This window comes from Tupaia chinensis, unplaced genomic scaffold, assembly GCF_000334495.1.
Source record: "Tupaia chinensis unplaced genomic scaffold, TupChi_1.0 Scaffold143602_1, whole genome shotgun sequence".
NCBI classification, from domain to species: domain Eukaryota; kingdom Metazoa; phylum Chordata; class Mammalia; order Scandentia; family Tupaiidae; genus Tupaia; species Tupaia belangeri.
The window spans coordinates 2,699,151-2,716,938 of record NW_006203448.1 but is presented as its reverse complement, the minus strand read 5'-3'; the positions used below and the strand labels follow the sequence as shown (position 1 = coordinate 2,716,938).

The 17,788-nt window shown below is 55.1% G+C and overlaps 1 protein-coding gene across 1 annotated transcript in view; it reads left to right on the top strand.

Moving 5' to 3' along the window:
* Positions 1–5,241: 5,241 nt before the first annotated feature.
* Positions 5,242–17,788, top strand: part of PLPP7 (phospholipid phosphatase 7 (inactive)) — a 19,033-nt gene continuing 6,486 nt past the window's right edge. The window contains exon 1 of the mRNA XM_006164331.3: positions 5,242–5,931. Within this exon, the coding sequence (XP_006164393.1) occupies positions 5,475–5,931 (457 nt within the window). The 5' untranslated portion in view covers positions 5,242–5,474. The remainder of the gene's footprint in view (positions 5,932–17,788) is intronic.

Here is a 17,788-nt window from a genome sequence, read left to right as displayed (position 1 = left end):
GCCATTCAAGTACTGGACCCAGCAGCTTGAGAAACATACCAGACATGTGTGCATGTATGCCCAAAATCCCAAAAAGGAAGGAAAAACTTAAAAGGGTTTGTGGAGTGATCATTCCCGGATGAGGGATGAGTTCTCTTTTTTCCTCTCTTTGTATACTCCTCTCTACCTCTCTCCACATACTCTCTGGAAAATTTTTAAAAATAGAGAAAAATCAGGGCCAGCAGGTGGCATGGTGGTTAAGGCGCTGGACTCCCACATGACTGACTGTGGTTCGAGTCCCAGACCTGGTGGCTTGCTTTTTCATTCTCCCTCTATCTCTCTCTCTTTCTCTGGTGAGCTCATGTACCCTACAGCAAATTTAAGAAAAATAATAATAAATAAATAATTCTTAAAAATAATAGAGAAAAATGAACTCCAAATGAATTAAAGACACAAATATAAAACCTGAAACTATGACGTTACAACAAGAAAATCTAGAGGGAGCACTTCAGGACACTAGTACAGGTAATGAGTTCATGAATAAAACCTTAAAAACGCAAGCAACAAAGCAAAAACAGAAAAATGGAACTGCATCAAACTAGAAAGCAAACAATCAAAAGAGTGAAAAGATAACCTGCAGAATGGTAGAAAATATTTGTGTAACAACCATCTGATAAGTATTAATAACCAAAATATTTGAGATTCTACTCAATGGCAAGAAAACAAACAACACAATTAATAAATGGGCAAATGACCTAAATAAACAGTTCTCAAAAGAAGATATAAAATGGCCAATAAACATGAAAAAATGTTCAACATCACTAATAATTACAGAGATGCAGATTAAAACTACAATGACATTATCATCTCATCCCAGTTAGGGGAAAAAAGTATGTGAGGATGTAGAAAAGGGTCAGTCATTTAAACTTTTGGTGAGAATGTAAATTAGTAGTCATGGAAAACAGTATGAAGGTTCCTTGAAAAACTATGAACAGAACTTCTGTATGACCCAATAATCCTACTAGTAATGTGTGTGTGTGTGTGTATACATATGTGTGTGTGTGTGTATACAGGAATATATTCATTATAAAGTAAAGTAAATCAGTATGTTACAAAGATATCTGCACCCAAATGTTGACTGCAGCACTACTCACAATAGCCAAGATATGGTAGCAATCTAAGTGTTCAACTGACAAAATGATAAAGAAAATGTAGTCTACATATACAATGGAAAACTAGCTATTAAAAAGAATGAAATGCTGTCTTTTGATGTTCAGTGGGAAGCCTGGAAGACATCATTATGTTAAATGAAATAAGCCAGAAACTGAAAGAAAACACCACGTATTCTACCTCATACGAGGAAATTAAAACATAAACTTAAACAAAACAAAACAAAGGCCTCATAGAGCAAGAGGGATGAAGAATAGAGGCTGGGAAAGACGGGATAGGGATGAAAACAGGGATATTGATTAATGAAAAAAGAATTGCTTAAAGAGAGAGGGAACAGTTTCTAGTGTTATAAAATACATAAGGAATGTATTAATAGATGGCAACAACTTTCTATGTATCTGTATTATTAGATAGGACAACTTACTGTGAATCTCCAAGTAACTAAGAGATGATTTTGTTTTTTTGGAGAAGTTTTTGCTATAGGGCGCGTGCGCTCGCCAGACAGACAGAGAGAGACATAGAGACAGAAAGCGAGAAATCACCCCCCAGGGGGGATGGTCACGCCACAATCCCTTCTCCTCCATTCTCCTCTCGGGATCTTGGGCACGCATGCACACGCGCCTGGTGTGAGTTTTAAGCCACCGGGTCCAGGATACGAACCGCGGTCAACTACGTGGGAGTCCAGCGACATAGCCATTACGCTAACTACTGGTTCCCAGGGCACAGCTTTCTTAAAGGATGTATATGTGGGGGTTTTTTAAGGTTTTTGTCTTAGGGTGTGTACACTTGCTGGAAAGAGACAGATGGAAAGTGAGAAATTACCCCCCTGTGAGGGATGGCCACGCTGCAATCCCTTCTCCTCCATTCTCCTCTCAGGATTTTGGGCACGCACGCACATGTACCTGGCATTATTTTCAAGCCCCCAGGGCCAGGCCATTTGGAAGTCTAGTGCCTTAACCACCATGCCATCTGCTGGCCTCCATAATCCTACCTTTATTATTTATTTATTTATTTATTTAGGAGAGATTTTTGCTATAGGGCATGTGCGCTCACCAGAAAGACAGAGAGAGACAGAGAGACAGAAAGTGAAAAATCACCCTCCGGGGGGAATGGCCACATCGCAATCCCTTCTCCTCCATTCTCCTCTTGGGATCTGAGGCACCCACACACACGCACCTGGTGTGAGTTTAAGCCACCTGGTCCGGGACTCAAACCACTGTTGACTACGTGGGAGTCCAGCCACATAGCCATTACGCTAACTGCTGGTCTCAATGATCCCATCTTTAAATGCATGTTTGTGTGTGTGTGCGTGTGTGTGTATACAATATGCATATAGTTTGTTCAATATGTATGTTTTTCTGATTAGCAACAGAAAACCTTGCTGATGTAAAATATGTCAATAGTTAGAAATGAGATGAGTGAGAACCCCCAGGTTATACCCAACCACCCCCATGTTTACGCTGGTTTCTGGTAGCGGGATTACACCTCTATCATCTGTATTTACTGAACTTACTGCAGTTAACATGTAACACTTTGACAGTTAAAAAAATTGGTAAAATTATACTGTTATAAACTGGCTAATTATGTCATGGGAGTGAGCCTATCTCCCCGGCTGGACTACAGAGAAAGGCCAATGAAAGTACAGAATGAAGTCCAAGAAGCCTGAGCAGTGACACTGTGTGCCCCGGCAGGTGTTCATAAAACCCCCTGGGTTGAGGAATGACGCTTCGACGCCACTTGAGAACCTGAACAGGGTCACCCCACCTTACAGAGCAGAGGAGTAGGTCTCGAGGTCACAGGGGAGCTACGGCAGCCCCCTCCGCTCAGCTCTCAGGGGGGGAGGCAGAGTGCAGGAAGGGTAGGAGGACGCGCCTGTGCTCACCCAGCTGGAGGTGGCTGAGCCCGGGTTTGAACCATGAGCTGTCCCACTCCAGAGCCCATGTCTTGACCACCCCTGGGCTGGCGCCAAATCAGACTGCATGGCCCTGCCCAGCGTGGAGCCGGCTGTGGCCCTCGGAACCTGCCAGCAGTTCTAGCCAGGTCGCAGTGCTGACACAGCCTCTGGGTATTAATAGCTTCGGTCTGAACTGGGCTCCTTGGCCTTCCCGAGGCCAGCCTGGGTCATGGGCCCCCTCAGGAAGGGCACAGAGCTGAGTACACACGCCCAGGTCGGAGGGTCTGAGAGCTCTGAGTCCAAAGGCCCTCGTATCCCCACTCCAGGGACTTAGGGGTTGGGTCTCCCCTCTGCACATTCCTGACCGAGGCCCTGACTTCTGCAAGGCTCGGCGTCCCCATCCATCAAGTGCCATTTCCACTTCCCAGGAACATGGCCACGTGTGGTCAGTGAGCTAAACATGGAGGGCTCCACGCACTGCCCAGGGTCTGTGTGTTACACGAGTGTGTTCGTGTGCATCTACATTCAACTGCCTGGAGTCCAGGCCGACACCGCACGCCATCGCTGCTACACCCAGAGGGCGTGCAGCCTGGGACCCCCCACCGTGCCCACGCGGTTTGAAGGCCACCCTGGAAGGAGAGGAGGAACCAGGCAGGCCCCAGGCTGAGGGCTCCTGCACTGTGGCCTTGCCTAGCAGACCATGAGGGTGGCCCTCTGCGTGGCACTCAGAACACAGAGGACTGCGCCTGATTTGTCAGATGGGATCAGCTCCTGGCCCCAAGGGTTGAAGGCTCGCTAGTGGCAGGGTCCCCGCTCAGCTTCTTACAAACATCATCCCATTGACCCTCACAACAACCCTAAGGGACAGACACGGGGGGGAGGGAGAGGGAATGAGGCTCAGAGAGGCTGAGGGACTTGCTCAAGGGCTCACAGCTATTTGGGGGTGGAGCTGTGACAGGCAGAGCCAGCCGAGCCATCTTCACTCTGGAGGCCGTGGCTGGCCCCCCTGGGTGGCCCCCATGGGCAGCTTCCCAGCCTGGGAGGCTCTGGCTCTGGTGCAGCTGTAGGGGGTGGGGGCTTTGTGGCAGGTTCCAGGTTAGAAGGCTCGGCCTCCTGCCTCCACCTGGGCCAGGTAGGCAAGGCCTGACCACCTGGAATTGTGAGACCAGGAGACCACTTCTGCCTCTCCGGGCCAGCCTGTACGAGCAGCCCTCTCCCGAGCCCAGGCCCGGGCTGCCCTGAAAGGGCCGTGGAGACTTGGGGTTCCCAAAAGTCACCCGGGCCAGGACAGGAAGGACTGCCTCAAATCTGATCCTCAGCAGGCCTCCGGTCTGCCTTGTCTGGGTTTGCGGCCTCTCTTCCCCCTTCACCCTGTCCACACAGCGCATGGCCCCCTGTCCTTCGGGGAAGACGCCCCTGCCGGGGCCTCCCTCCTGCCCTGCCTTCCCGAAGAGCAACCTCCATGACCCCAAGACCAGACTCACAGCCTGGTGCCGGGACCCCAGTGCGTGCCCCTCGTGCTCCTTCACACGTGGCATTCCTTCCATCCCCAGGGAACCTGAGCCTCCCAGAGCTAGGGTTGGGGTCAGGGCTGGGGTGGGTGTGCCCGCAGGATACGCCTGCACCTGCACCGTGGCAGGCACTCGGCAGCTATTTGTGGGCAGCTGAAGCCACCGTGGCATCCCTGCCCTTGGCCAAACTCTGGGCTCTGGAGGCCACCTTGGGGGGGAGTCCATTAGCGGCCCTCAGTGCCCCTCCCTCTAGTGGGTGGCCTGGGAGGGACTGAAGCCAAATTCAGGACTGATTGAAAAACCCGCCAGCCTGCAGCTTAATGAAAGGCTGTCACGGAGGGAGGAGCCGGCCTGGCCCAAGAGACCCAAGATGATGCCCCCATTGACGTCAGTAACTCCATCTGGTGCTCGGAGAGGCCTCTGGCCTGGGCTCCGGCGTCCAGTCCTGGGGAGCAGGTCTCCACCGCCCAGGCAGGGGGGCCGCTCGCTGGGGCTGGAGGCAGTCAAGGAGGGGCGAGTCCAGGGCCCTCTCAGCCCGGGGGCAGGGCCCGAGGCCACCGCCGAGCGGGGGACTACATTTCCCAGAGTCCCCCGAAGCCCGGCCGAGCCATTGGCAGATTTAAATAGCCCAGGCCTGAGGCAGCCAGGCCGCAGCTGAGCACTCGCTGCCTCCCGGCTGCCCCCGGGCGGCTCCGTGGGCGCTGGCCCCGCCTTGGTGGGCTCGATTGGCGGCCCAGCTGCCCCTGCCGTCCCTGTCCCCGTCCCCGTGGTGGCAGCGCGAGGTAAACAGCCATGTGCAACCCTCCACTCTATATTTAACAGCTGCCGCGGAGAAGGCAGCGAGGCAGGCGAGGGCGGCTCTCGGGGCGACTCTCGTCCTCGGAGAGAAGGCCCCTGGAGCCGGGCTGTGCGAGGTCACCATGCCAGCTTCCCAGAGCCGGGCCCGCGCCCGGGACCGCAACAACGTCCTCAACCGGGCCGAGTTCCTGTCCCTGAACCAGCCCCCCAAGGGGACCTCGGAGCCCCGCAGCTCTGGCAGGAAGGCCTCAGGCCCCTCGACGCAGCCCCCACCCACGAGCGACGGGACCCGAGAGCGAGAGCGGCGCCAATCCCAGCAGCTGCCCGAGGAGGACTGCATGCAGCTGAACCCCTCCTTCAAGGGCATCGCCTTCAACTCCCTGCTGGCCATTGACATCTGCATGTCCAAGCGGCTGGGGGTGTGCGCCGGCCGGGCGGCGTCCTGGGCCAGCGCCCGCTCCATGGTCAAGCTCATCGGCATCACAGGCCACGGAGTCCCCTGGATCGGGGGCACCATCCTCTGCCTGGCCAAGAGCAGCACGCTGGCCGGCCAGGAGGTGCTCATGAACCTGCTCCTGGGTGAGTGCTCACGTGGCCCCCACGGGCTGCCTCGGGCCTGATGGGCCAGCGGGGCCTCGGAAACTGCCTGCAACTGTCTAATGAGGTTAAGCGGGAAGGCTGCCCCAGAAACCGGCAAGCCTGGGGCTTGGGGCTGCACAGACAGGCCCCCTGCAAAGCATGGGCTGCATGGGGGAGTGGAAAGCTCCCAGGAGGGGCCTGCTCACCCCAAGTGCGCCATTCACAGTGGTGGCTGAGAGGGAGGCTGTGGCCTCGAGGGGCCTGGAGGGCACCCTGCAGCCGGTGTCCCTGACTCCCACCCACAGCTGGAGGCCTGGCTCCTTGGTCTCACAGTAAGCACTTGTGAGCTGCCCCCACAAGCCTCTCTGCCCCCTCCTGACTTGGTTCAGGGACCCTGCAAACGGTCCAGGATTCTCCCAGGGTTTGGGGGCTCAGGCCATCTGGTTTGGTACCCCCATCCACTTCCAGCCTTCTGGAGTCCTTACCTGTTCCTTCCCCAGGGCAGTCACTGGAGGGGAGGGAGAACGGACGTGGGGTGTTCTTCCCAAAGTCTTTGCCACCAGCGCCTTTGGTTCAGCTGCCCCGTGCCAGGTGCCACGTGGGACCTGGCAGAAGGCAAGCCTTTCCCTCCACCCAGCACCTCCAGATCCCCACAGTGCTGCGGGCACCTCTGCCTCCACCTCCATGCCAGGCTGTGTCAATGCCCTCGCCCTTACCGCAGGGGACAGGGGTCTCAGGTCCAAGGGGTGTGGGCGGACCCCTGAGAACTTCAGTCTGAGAGGGGTGACAGTGGGAAGGTGCTCTCTTCCAGGCTGTGGGGAGAAGCAGCAGCCGGGTACTGGGTGCAGGAGACACTGTTCTTGCTCCTACCTGAGCATTTCCATCGCTCACTCGCCGCCGTATCGTCGTATCGCAGACAGACGCCCACGAGGTTGCGCCGTTATCCCATTTTACAGACTAGCAAACCGAGGTTCCTGTAAATAAGCCTCTGAGCCTGAGATTCGCACCCAGTGCCTCAGCCCGCGCTCTTCCTGGGTGCAGCACTTGGGGCTCAGGGGAAGGACAGCGTCAGGCTGAGGCTCCGGGCTGGGCTTCCCAGGGCAGAAATCTGTGGTCACTGCAGATTCTCTGGTGCCCACTGCAGCCTCACACGTGGCCGTGGCACGGAGGTCTGGGAAAGTGTGTCCCGATCTGCACAGCCCTGCTCCCTGGACCCACTGCTCCTTCCCTCCCTCTCTCCTGCGCTCCTTCCTTCTTTCCGGTGTGATGTGGAGAAGCTGTGAGCTGTCGAGTGTCTGCTGTGAGCCAGGTTTTGCATGAACTGCATCATCATTTCTTTTTTTAAATTCAAGTTATTTTATTTATTTATTAAAAAACTTTTGCTATAGGGCACGTGTACTTACCGGAGAGAGACAGAGAAAGTGAGAGAGCAAGTCACCAGGTCCATGCCTCGGACCACGCTAAGCCATGTGGGAGTCCCACACCTTAACCCTCACCACCTGCCGGCCCCCATGTCGTCGCCATGTCGTCCCCACGAGCGTGGTGCTGTTCCGACTCCCCGTCGAAGGAGGAGGACACTGAAGCAGAGGCAATGATGTGGCCGAGGTCAGTGATGGAGCCAGGGTCAGAACTGGAAGCTCTGCTTTGCATTTTCCAGAGGCGGCCAAGAGGGAGCCACCAAGGCTGTCCCAAACCAGAGGGTCTGGTACCATCCCGTGCTCCTGCACTCCGCTCCCCAGCTGCCAAGACCCCAGAGACCTCAGAGGCAGAAGGGTTCTTAGCCACTGGCCCACGGGTACACTCCAGAGTTGCCAGACCTCATCTTGTCAAATGGGTTCTTGGGACACTTTACTGAAAGATTCCATGTGAAGTATGTGGCACTTCCTAAAAATGGTTAACTCTGTGTGCAGATGATTATGGGCCCAGCTACAGTGGCGTGCACTGGGGTCCCAGACTGGAGCTTCGGCAAGGTAAGGTTCAAAGACAAAAGGAGACTTCTCCGCTTTCCTGCAGTCAGTACTGGCTCCAGTAAGGGAGTGAGCTCCCCATGGTAGGGCGTAGCAAGCAAGCTGCCCGCTTCGCCAACTAAAATAACTCCACTTTGATCTGTTTTTCACACATGAACATTTGCTTCTAAAAGAGCTTCTTCTTGGGCAGCAGGTGGCACGGTGGGCAAGGCACTGGACTCCCACATGGCTGACTGTGGTTCGACTCCCGGACATGGTAGCTTGCTTTCTCACTTTTCCTCTCTGTCTCTCTCTCTGGTAAGTGCATGTACCCTATAACAAACTAAAAATAAATATAAACTAATTAATCAATTCAATTAAAAAGATAGCTTCCTCTGCCCCAGACATTCAAAAAGTTTCTGGCTCATTCCAGCAACCCACTGCCATGGGCACAAAGGTGTTTGTCCATGGGGCAAAGAACAAGATTCACGATTCCTTCTTTCTTGAATAAGAATGACAGCAGTGGGACCAGCAGGTGGCCTGGTGGCTAGGGCCCTGGACTCACACATGGCCGACTGTGGTGTGAGTCCTAGACCTGGCAGCTGGCTTTCTCGCTTTCGTTCTCTCTTTCTCTCTCTGGTGAGTGCACGTGCCCTATAGCAAATTTAAAATAATAAATAATAATAGATAAAATTTAATTTTAAAAAGTGTTAATAAAACTGGGTGACAGCAGCTCTGTGCCAGCCGGTGGTGTGGTGAAGGCGCTAGCTCCCACGTGGCCGACTGCACACTGTCTCAGACCGGCAGCTTGAAATACACAAGCACTTGTGCGTGCATGCCACAATCCTGAGAGGAGATGGGAGAAGGGATTGCAGCGTGGCCACCCCTCAGGGGATGCTTTCTCACTTTCCCCTCTCTCTGTCTCTGTCTCTCCAGTGAGCGCATGTGCCCTATAGAAAATATAAAAAGAAAAAGAAAAAAAAGCCAGCAGCCGCTTACATTTTTAAAACATCACTTACCGAGCTTCATTCTATACCAAACACCATGCCGTGAACATCCACATGTTTTGGTGTAAAAGCCTTCTGGTGCCCATTCGAATACGTGCACCGTGAGAGTGAGCTGAAGCTCAGAAGGTTCAAGCAGCTTGCCCACCCACACGCTGTGAGTGGTCCGGAGCCAAGGCCAAGGCCTCCTGACTGCACGCCCTGCGCCTCGCGCCTCACCGCTCGCCGTGGCCTGCAGGTCAGTGTACACCTGGATGTTGACTCTGCCCCGTGTGCGGGTGAAGGCCTAGAAGGAGTTCTTCCCTCTGCATCAGACAAGAACATGGGGAGAGCAGGCCGGGGGCAAAGCAGCCTCCGGTCACTCAGCAGGCAGGACGGGCCTGAGGTCCCCAGGACGTGGGCCCTACCACTCAGCCTTGGGGAGAAAGCTGCAGCAAGTAGCCAAGGAGACACTGGTCTGGCAGCCCTGGCCTGACCTGCAGCAGGGACTACGGCACTGTCCTCCACCTGGGGCAACAGACTGTCCACTGAGCACAGGCGGCAGAGTCTCCTCTGTTCTTGAGTCTTCGGAGGCATCGTTGAACCCGGGGCGCGGGCCCTGGGATCGGACTAGGCCTTGTCCAGGCCCCACCCTGACTCTCGCTCACTGTGCAGACATGGACAAGTCAGCTGCCGCCTCTGAGCCTCAGTCTCCAAGCCTGTGCAATGGGGCTGTGGGGCTGTGGGAAGGCTTTGGAAGGAGCTGGTAAGGCCCTCGGCACAGTGGGTGGCTGACGTCCCTGTCATGGGAACTGTAGGTCCTGGAGAGGTGAAGGAGCCCTGCCCAGCCCTGGCCACCCACTGAGGGCCCCGGAGCATCCCGCTGATGCCAGGGCCGGTCTCGGGGCTGCATGGGCAGCACCTGGGCTCCTCTTAGCCTTAAGGAGCAGACTTGGAAGCCTCGGGAAGTCAGCCTCTGGGCCTGGGGGTCAGTTAGGCCAGGTGTTCTCTGCTCAGCTCCCTTCATGGCAGGAATCGTGTGCTCCTGCACTCCGCTCCCCAGCTGCCAAGGCCTCAGAACCTCAGAGCCAGAAGGACTTACAGCCACTGGCCAAAGGATGCACTCCAGAGTCGCCAGACCTCGTCTGTCAGCTGGGTCGCTGGGACACCGCACTGAAGGATTCCATGTGAAGGATGTGGCATTTACTAAAAATGCTTAACTGCGTGACAGTGATTGTGGGCCCAGCTTCAGTGGCACGCACTGCTAAGACGCTGTGCTCTGTAGGCCGGCATTATTCCGGAGGTCTGGGTTTGAGTCCCAGTCTGGCCTGAAGGCCGGGTGTGGTGGTGTGCCCCTGCAACCTCGGCAGTTCGGGAGGCTGAGGCAGGAGGTGGGGACTCGAGGTTGGCCAGGGCAGCGTAACAAGACCCTGTCTAAAAGAGCTGGGCATGGTGGCATGTGCTTGTGGTCCCAGCTGGGAGGTTGAGGCAGGAGGACAAGGACCATGTCTATAAAATGACAGCGGCAACCCCAGCATCGCCGCCGCACGATTATCAGAAGTCCTGCTGGTCCCCTGCAAGCTCAGAGACCTGCGAGACAGGGCACCCTCTCCCTTCCTCGCCCCCACCCCATGCAGCACTGAGCTCGGTGGTCCCAGGGACAGGTCACTCACTCACTCATTCAGCCAAGTGGACACTCAGTGCCCTCCCACCAGCCCGTCCTTGTTTCCTCAGAGGCCTCCCTGGGGGAAGCGACCTCTCTGCCTGTTGCCATCATCTACGGCTTTCTGGAATTTTCCTGGCTATGAAAACGATCACTTTTATTTCATTCTTTATTGCACTGAAATAGACATGACGTGGGAGTTACCGTTTCTGTCCTTCTAAGTAGACAGTCCAGTGGTCTGTGGCTGTCACCACCGTCCATCTCCAGGACTCATTCCTCCTGAAGCATAAACTCTGTTTCCCTGCCCGGCCCCTGGTCACCACCATCCCGCCTCCTGCCTCTGTGGACGTGACCCCTCTAGGTCCCTCATAGAAGGGAATCCTCCGGTATTTGTCCTCTCGTGACGCCTTTTTTCGCCGAGCGTGTGCCCTGTCCACCCGTGCTGTCGCATGTGTCGGGATCCCTGTCCTTCTGAAGGCTGACTGTCCCACGTGTGGATGGACCCCACCTGCTCACCCTCCCTCCGTCATGCACACTTGGCTTGCACACACCTTCTGGCTGGTGTAAGGGGTCTGGTGTGACGGGAGTGTCCTCATGTTTGACCCCTGCTTTCGGTTCTGGTTGTATTCAGGTAGCGCCATGGATCACCTGGTAATTCCGCATTTCATTCTGGGAGGTGCCACCAGGCCATTCTCCAGGGCAGCTGCATAGCTGTATGTCCCCCTGGCAGTGCTCGGGGTTCCGGGCATGTGCACGTCCTCACCAGCGCTCGCTGTATCATAGCCATCCCGTGGGGGTGACGCGGTACCTCGCTGGGGCTTGACTGGTCTCCTAACGCCGTGATGGCGAGCACACCCTCGTCACACGTGCTTGCAGGAAGGAACCTTAGTATAAGGCTAGACCTTGCTGAGCGAGTACCCCCTGAAGCCCCCTTCCCTGAAATCACCTCTGTGTGGTCCAGGAAACGTGCCTCTGGTTTTTTCTCTGCGCATGTATTGATCGTCCCGACTTACCATGGTTCAGCAAACAATTTTCAGCTTTGCAATGATACAAAAGTGATAAGCATTCAGTTGAAATGGTACTTCAAAAAAAATTTTTTTAGAGAAATTTCTGCTATAGGGTGTGCACTTGCCAGAGAGACAGAAAGAGACAGAGAGACAAAAAACAAAAAATGAGGAATCACCCCTCAGGTGATAGCTATGCCACAAACCAATCTCCATTCTCCTCTCAGGATCTTGGACATGCATGCACATGAGCCCAGCATGAGTTTTAAGCTGCCGAGCCCAGGACTCGAACCACATGGTCGACTCATGGGAGTTTAGCAACATAACCATTATGCCATCTGCTGGTCCCACTTCAAAAAAAATTAAATTTATCTCTTCCATGAGCTAAAGAGAGAGAGACAACATCCGTAACAGGGTGTAGGCGCGTGACCCACCCCGGCCTCAGCAACCCTGGGTCATTCGGCGTACTCGAGGCCTCTGAGCTCAAAACCAGGAGGGAAAGCAGCCATCCCGTTTTCCAGTGCAATGCGGTTTTTAATTATTTATTTAATTCTACTTATGGTTCTTCTTTTTTTTTTTTTTGGGAAGGATTTTGCCATAGGGCATGTGTGCTCACCAGACAGACAGAGAGAGACAGAGACAGAAAGTGAGAAATCACCCCCCAGGGGGGATGGCCACACCGCAATCATTTCTTCTCCATTCTCCTCTCAGGATCTTGAGCACGCACGCACACATGCCTGGCGTGAGTTTAAGTCACAGGGTCCGGGACTAGAACTGCGGTCGACTACATGGGAGTCCAGCGACATAGCCATTACGCTAACTGCTGGTCCCTGATTATTTTTAATTTGACCAGAGAGAGAGAGACAGAGAGAAAAGCAAGCTGCCAGGTCCAGGACTCAAACTACGGTCAGCCACGTGGGAGTCCAGCACCTTAACCACCACGCCACCTGCCGGCCCCTTCAGTGCAGCACTTAAACAATCTACTGTGAAACAGGCTTCGTGCTGGCTCATTTCCAGCAGCAGCTGTGACCATGCTGTGGACATGTGTCGTGGGCCAGGTGGAGCCCGGTGGGCGTGGCAGGACGCAGCCGTCTGAGGCCGAGGCTCGTCTGTGCTAACATGTCTGCGGGGCTGTGGGGCTGTGGGAAGGCTTTGGAAGGAGCTGGTAAGGCCCTCGGCACAGTGGGTGGCTGACGTCCCTGTCATGGGAACTGTAGGTCCTGGAGAGGTGAAGGAGCCCTGCCCAGCCCTGGCCACCCACTGAGGGCCCCGGAGCATCCCGCTGATGCCAGGGCCGGTCTCGGGGCTGCATGGGCAGCACCTGGGCTCCTCTTAGCCTTAAGGAGCAGACTTGGAAGCCTCGGGAAGTCAGCCTCTGGGCCTGGGGGTCAGTTAGGCCAGGTGTTCTCTGCTCAGCTCCCTTCATGGCAGGAATCGTGTGCTCCTGCACTCCGCTCCCCAGCTGCCAAGGCCTCAGAACCTCAGAGCCAGAAGGACTTACAGCCACTGGCCAAAGGATGCACTCCAGAGTCGCCAGACCTCGTCTGTCAGCTGGGTCGCTGGGACACCGCACTGAAGGATTCCATGTGAAGGATGTGGCATTTACTAAAAATGCTTAACTGCGTGACAGTGATTGTGGGCCCAGCTTCAGTGGCACGCACTGCTAAGACGCTGTGCTCTGTAGGCCGGCATTATTCCGGAGGTCTGGGTTTGAGTCCCAGTCTGGCCTGAAGGCCGGGTGTGGTGGTGTGCCCCTGCAACCTCGGCAGTTCGGGAGGCTGAGGCAGGAGGTGGGGACTCGAGGTTGGCCAGGGCAGCGTAACAAGACCCTGTCTAAAAGAGCTGGGCATGGTGGCATGTGCTTGTGGTCCCAGCTGGGAGGTTGAGGCAGGAGGACAAGGACCATGTCTATAAAATGACAGCGGCAACCCCAGCATCGCCGCCGCACGATTATCAGAAGTCCTGCTGGTCCCCTGCAAGCTCAGAGACCTGCGAGACAGGGCACCCTCTCCCTTCCTCGCCCCCACCCCATGCAGCACTGAGCTCGGTGGTCCCAGGGACAGGTCACTCACTCACTCATTCAGCCAAGTGGACACTCAGTGCCCTCCCACCAGCCCGTCCTTGTTTCCTCAGAGGCCTCCCTGGGGGAAGCGACCTCTCTGCCTGTTGCCATCATCTACGGCTTTCTGGAATTTTCCTGGCTATGAAAACGATCACTTTTATTTCATTCTTTATTGCACTGAAATAGACATGACGTGGGAGTTACCGTTTCTGTCCTTCTAAGTAGACAGTCCAGTGGTCTGTGGCTGTCACCACCGTCCATCTCCAGGACTCATTCCTCCTGAAGCATAAACTCTGTTTCCCTGCCCGGCCCCTGGTCACCACCATCCCGCCTCCTGCCTCTGTGGACGTGACCCCTCTAGGTCCCTCATAGAAGGGAATCCTCCGGTATTTGTCCTCTCGTGACGCCTTTTTTCGCCGAGCGTGTGCCCTGTCCACCCGTGCTGTCGCATGTGTCGGGATCCCTGTCCTTCTGAAGGCTGACTGTCCCACGTGTGGATGGACCCCACCTGCTCACCCTCCCTCCGTCATGCACACTTGGCTTGCACACACCTTCTGGCTGGTGTAAGGGGTCTGGTGTGACGGGAGTGTCCTCATGTTTGACCCCTGCTTTCGGTTCTGGTTGTATTCAGGTAGCGCCATGGATCACCTGGTAATTCCGCATTTCATTCTGGGAGGTGCCACCAGGCCATTCTCCAGGGCAGCTGCATAGCTGTATGTCCCCCTGGCAGTGCTCGGGGTTCCGGGCATGTGCACGTCCTCACCAGCGCTCGCTGTATCATAGCCATCCCGTGGGGGTGACGCGGTACCTCGCTGGGGCTTGACTGGTCTCCTAACGCCGTGATGGCGAGCACACCCTCGTCACACGTGCTTGCAGGAAGGAACCTTAGTATAAGGCTAGACCTTGCTGAGCGAGTACCCCCTGAAGCCCCCTTCCCTGAAATCACCTCTGTGTGGTCCAGGAAACGTGCCTCTGGTTTTTTCTCTGCGCATGTATTGATCGTCCCGACTTACCATGGTTCAGCAAACAATTTTCAGCTTTGCAATGATACAAAAGTGATAAGCATTCAGTTGAAATGGTACTTCAAAAAAAATTTTTTTAGAGAAATTTCTGCTATAGGGTGTGCACTTGCCAGAGAGACAGAAAGAGACAGAGAGACAAAAAACAAAAAATGAGGAATCACCCCTCAGGTGATAGCTATGCCACAAACCAATCTCCATTCTCCTCTCAGGATCTTGGACATGCATGCACATGAGCCCAGCATGAGTTTTAAGCTGCCGAGCCCAGGACTCGAACCACATGGTCGACTCATGGGAGTTTAGCAACATAACCATTATGCCATCTGCTGGTCCCACTTCAAAAAAAATTAAATTTATCTCTTCCATGAGCTAAAGAGAGAGAGACAACATCCGTAACAGGGTGTAGGCGCGTGACCCACCCCGGCCTCAGCAACCCTGGGTCATTCGGCGTACTCGAGGCCTCTGAGCTCAAAACCAGGAGGGAAAGCAGCCATCCCGTTTTCCAGTGCAATGCGGTTTTTAATTATTTATTTAATTCTACTTATGGTTCTTCTTTTTTTTTTTTTGGAGAGGATTTTGCCATAGGGCATGTGTGCTCACCAGACAGACAGAGAGAGACAGAGACAGAAAGTGAGAAATCACCCCCCAGGGGGGATGGCCACACCGCAATCATTTCTTCTCCATTCTCCTCTCAGGATCTTGAGCACGCACGCACACATGCCTGGCGTGAGTTTAAGTCACAGGGTCCGGGACTAGAACTGCGGTCGACTACATGGGAGTCCAGCGACATAGCCATTACGCTAACTGCTGGTCCCTGATTATTTTTAATTTGACCAGAGAGAGAGAGACAGAGAGAAAAGCAAGCTGCCAGGTCCAGGACTCAAACTACGGTCAGCCACGTGGGAGTCCAGCACCTTAACCACCACGCCACCTGCCGGCCCCTTCAGTGCAGCACTTAAAAGCCCGCTGGAGACGCTCAGCACTCTACTGTGGAACAGGCTTCGTGCTGGCTCATTTCCAGCAGCAGCTGTGAACATGCTGTGGACATGTGTCGTGGGCCAGGTGGAGCCCGGTGGGCGTGGCAGGACGCAGCCGTCTGAGGCCGAGGCTCGTCTGTGCTAACATGTCTGCCACCGTGCCCTTCCGCTGTCCTCATGGTCAGAGGGCAGCTGGACTGAGTGCCTCCCTCCTGGAGCCTTGGCCTCAGCCCTCACGTCCCTTCACGGTGAGCAGGGGGGTGCAGCTTGGCCATTGCAGGGCATCCTGCAACCCCTGGGGTCCTGGCTGGCCCTGCAGATGATCCCATCTGCGGCTCCGCCGTCTCCCGCACACCAGCTTGCTCTCGGGGACGGCCTCACCACGAGGCTCGTATTACTTGTCCCTCGTTAGATGTTTAGGCCGATCCCAAGTCTTCACTGTCAGACCCACTGCTGTGGAGACAGAGCTGACACCCGCTCACTCCTGAGGGGGAGGCCTCCCCCTACCCACCCCAGCCCTCCCTTACCCTTTGGCATCTTCACTTTTCATCGTGGGGCCTTTGGCCATGCCCAGACCAGATAGCTGTCCTGGGGACACCTGGCAGCTGATGAGCAGGAGCAAAGCTCCTAGCTGAGCCGGTGGGCAGGGTCTGGGTCCACCGTGCCCGGGGCCCACCCCAGCGGACCTGTGCTCTGAGAACACGCTGGGCCTTCAGACTTCAGCGTCCGCGAGCGCGGAACCCCTCGCACCCCGTCAGACTTCACAGACAGGTTGAGCTGCCGTGGATTCCGGAGACGACAACGTGGGAATCCGAGACATGGCATTTGTGAGAATCACTCAGGCGAGGAGGGTCTGTGGGTCAGCTCCTGGCACCAGTCCCCCACAAGGCAGGGGCTTCCTGGTCAGGAGACAGGCCTGGCACATGCACCACCCACACCCCCTTACTCTGGTAGAGCAGGCCCACTGCCGAGACAGGCGTGTCCCCGCCTCCCCTGGGGGCTGCCCATCAGCCCAACTTCCCTGTCCACAGGACACTCCCCGGGGGCTGTGTTCCTCCGGGGTATTGTACCCTTTCGTGTGTGTGGTAAAATACACGTGTCGTAAAATGTCTGCATTTGTACCATGTACCAACTGCACGTGTCAGTGTGCAGTTTGTTGGTGTTAAGAACTCTCATATCAAGGAGCCAGCAGGTCGTGCGGCAGTTAAGGCACTGGACTCCCACAGGGTAGACAATGGTTCCAGTCCCGAACCCAGAGGCTTGAAACTCATGCCAGGCACGTGTGCGTGTGTGCCCAAAATCCCAGAGGGAGAGGAGAGGAGAAGGGACTGCAGCATGGCCATCCCCCATGGGTGATTTTTTGCTTTCTGTCTCTCTGTTAAGCACACGCACCCTATAGTGAAAATCTCTCAAAAAAACATTTAAAATTTCTTGAAAAGGACACTCATGTCAGACCAGCCAGCGGCGTGGTGATTAAGATGACTGGGTCCCCCATGGCTGACTGCGGTTTGAGTCCCAGACCCAGTGACTTGAGAAACATACCAGACACGTATGCACGCATGTCTGAGACCCCACAGGAGGGAGAGGTGGAGGAGCAGGGCGTGGCCGTCCTCCGTGGGGTGCTTTCTCAGTCTCTCTATCTCTCTCTGGTGAGTGCACACGCTCTTTGGCAAATTAAAAAAATAATAATAAAACAAAAAAGAATATATCATTGTGTAACTATCACCACATCCATCTCCAGAACTTTTTCCTCTGCCAAATTGAAATTCTGTCCCCCTAAGACTCCAGTCCCCCAGCACCCCCTGGCCCTGGCCCTCACCATCCCATCTCCTGTCTATGACAGTGATGGCTCTGTGTCCCTTATGTAAATGGATCCTACGGTGTTTGTCTTGTTGTAAAACTAGCTTTTTGAAAACACGCACAAACAATGCATCTTTGCGGTAGGAATAATCTGACGTGCAGAATTTCATAGGCAGGCTCAGCCTTCCTCCCGCCCCGCGAGCATGGTCACGCCCAGCGTGGTGTCCCCAGCCCTCCTCCGCCTGCAAACACCTCCAAGGCGACACCTACTGCAGCTCCCACCTTGTGGCTGGCCTGCCCCCTTGGCGCATGCCACGGTGCTTCTTCGAGGGCGGTAAATACACACCTGCCTGGTCCCGGCAGCGGCCGCTCCGGAGTCTAGCCCGGCAGCGTCCCCACCATC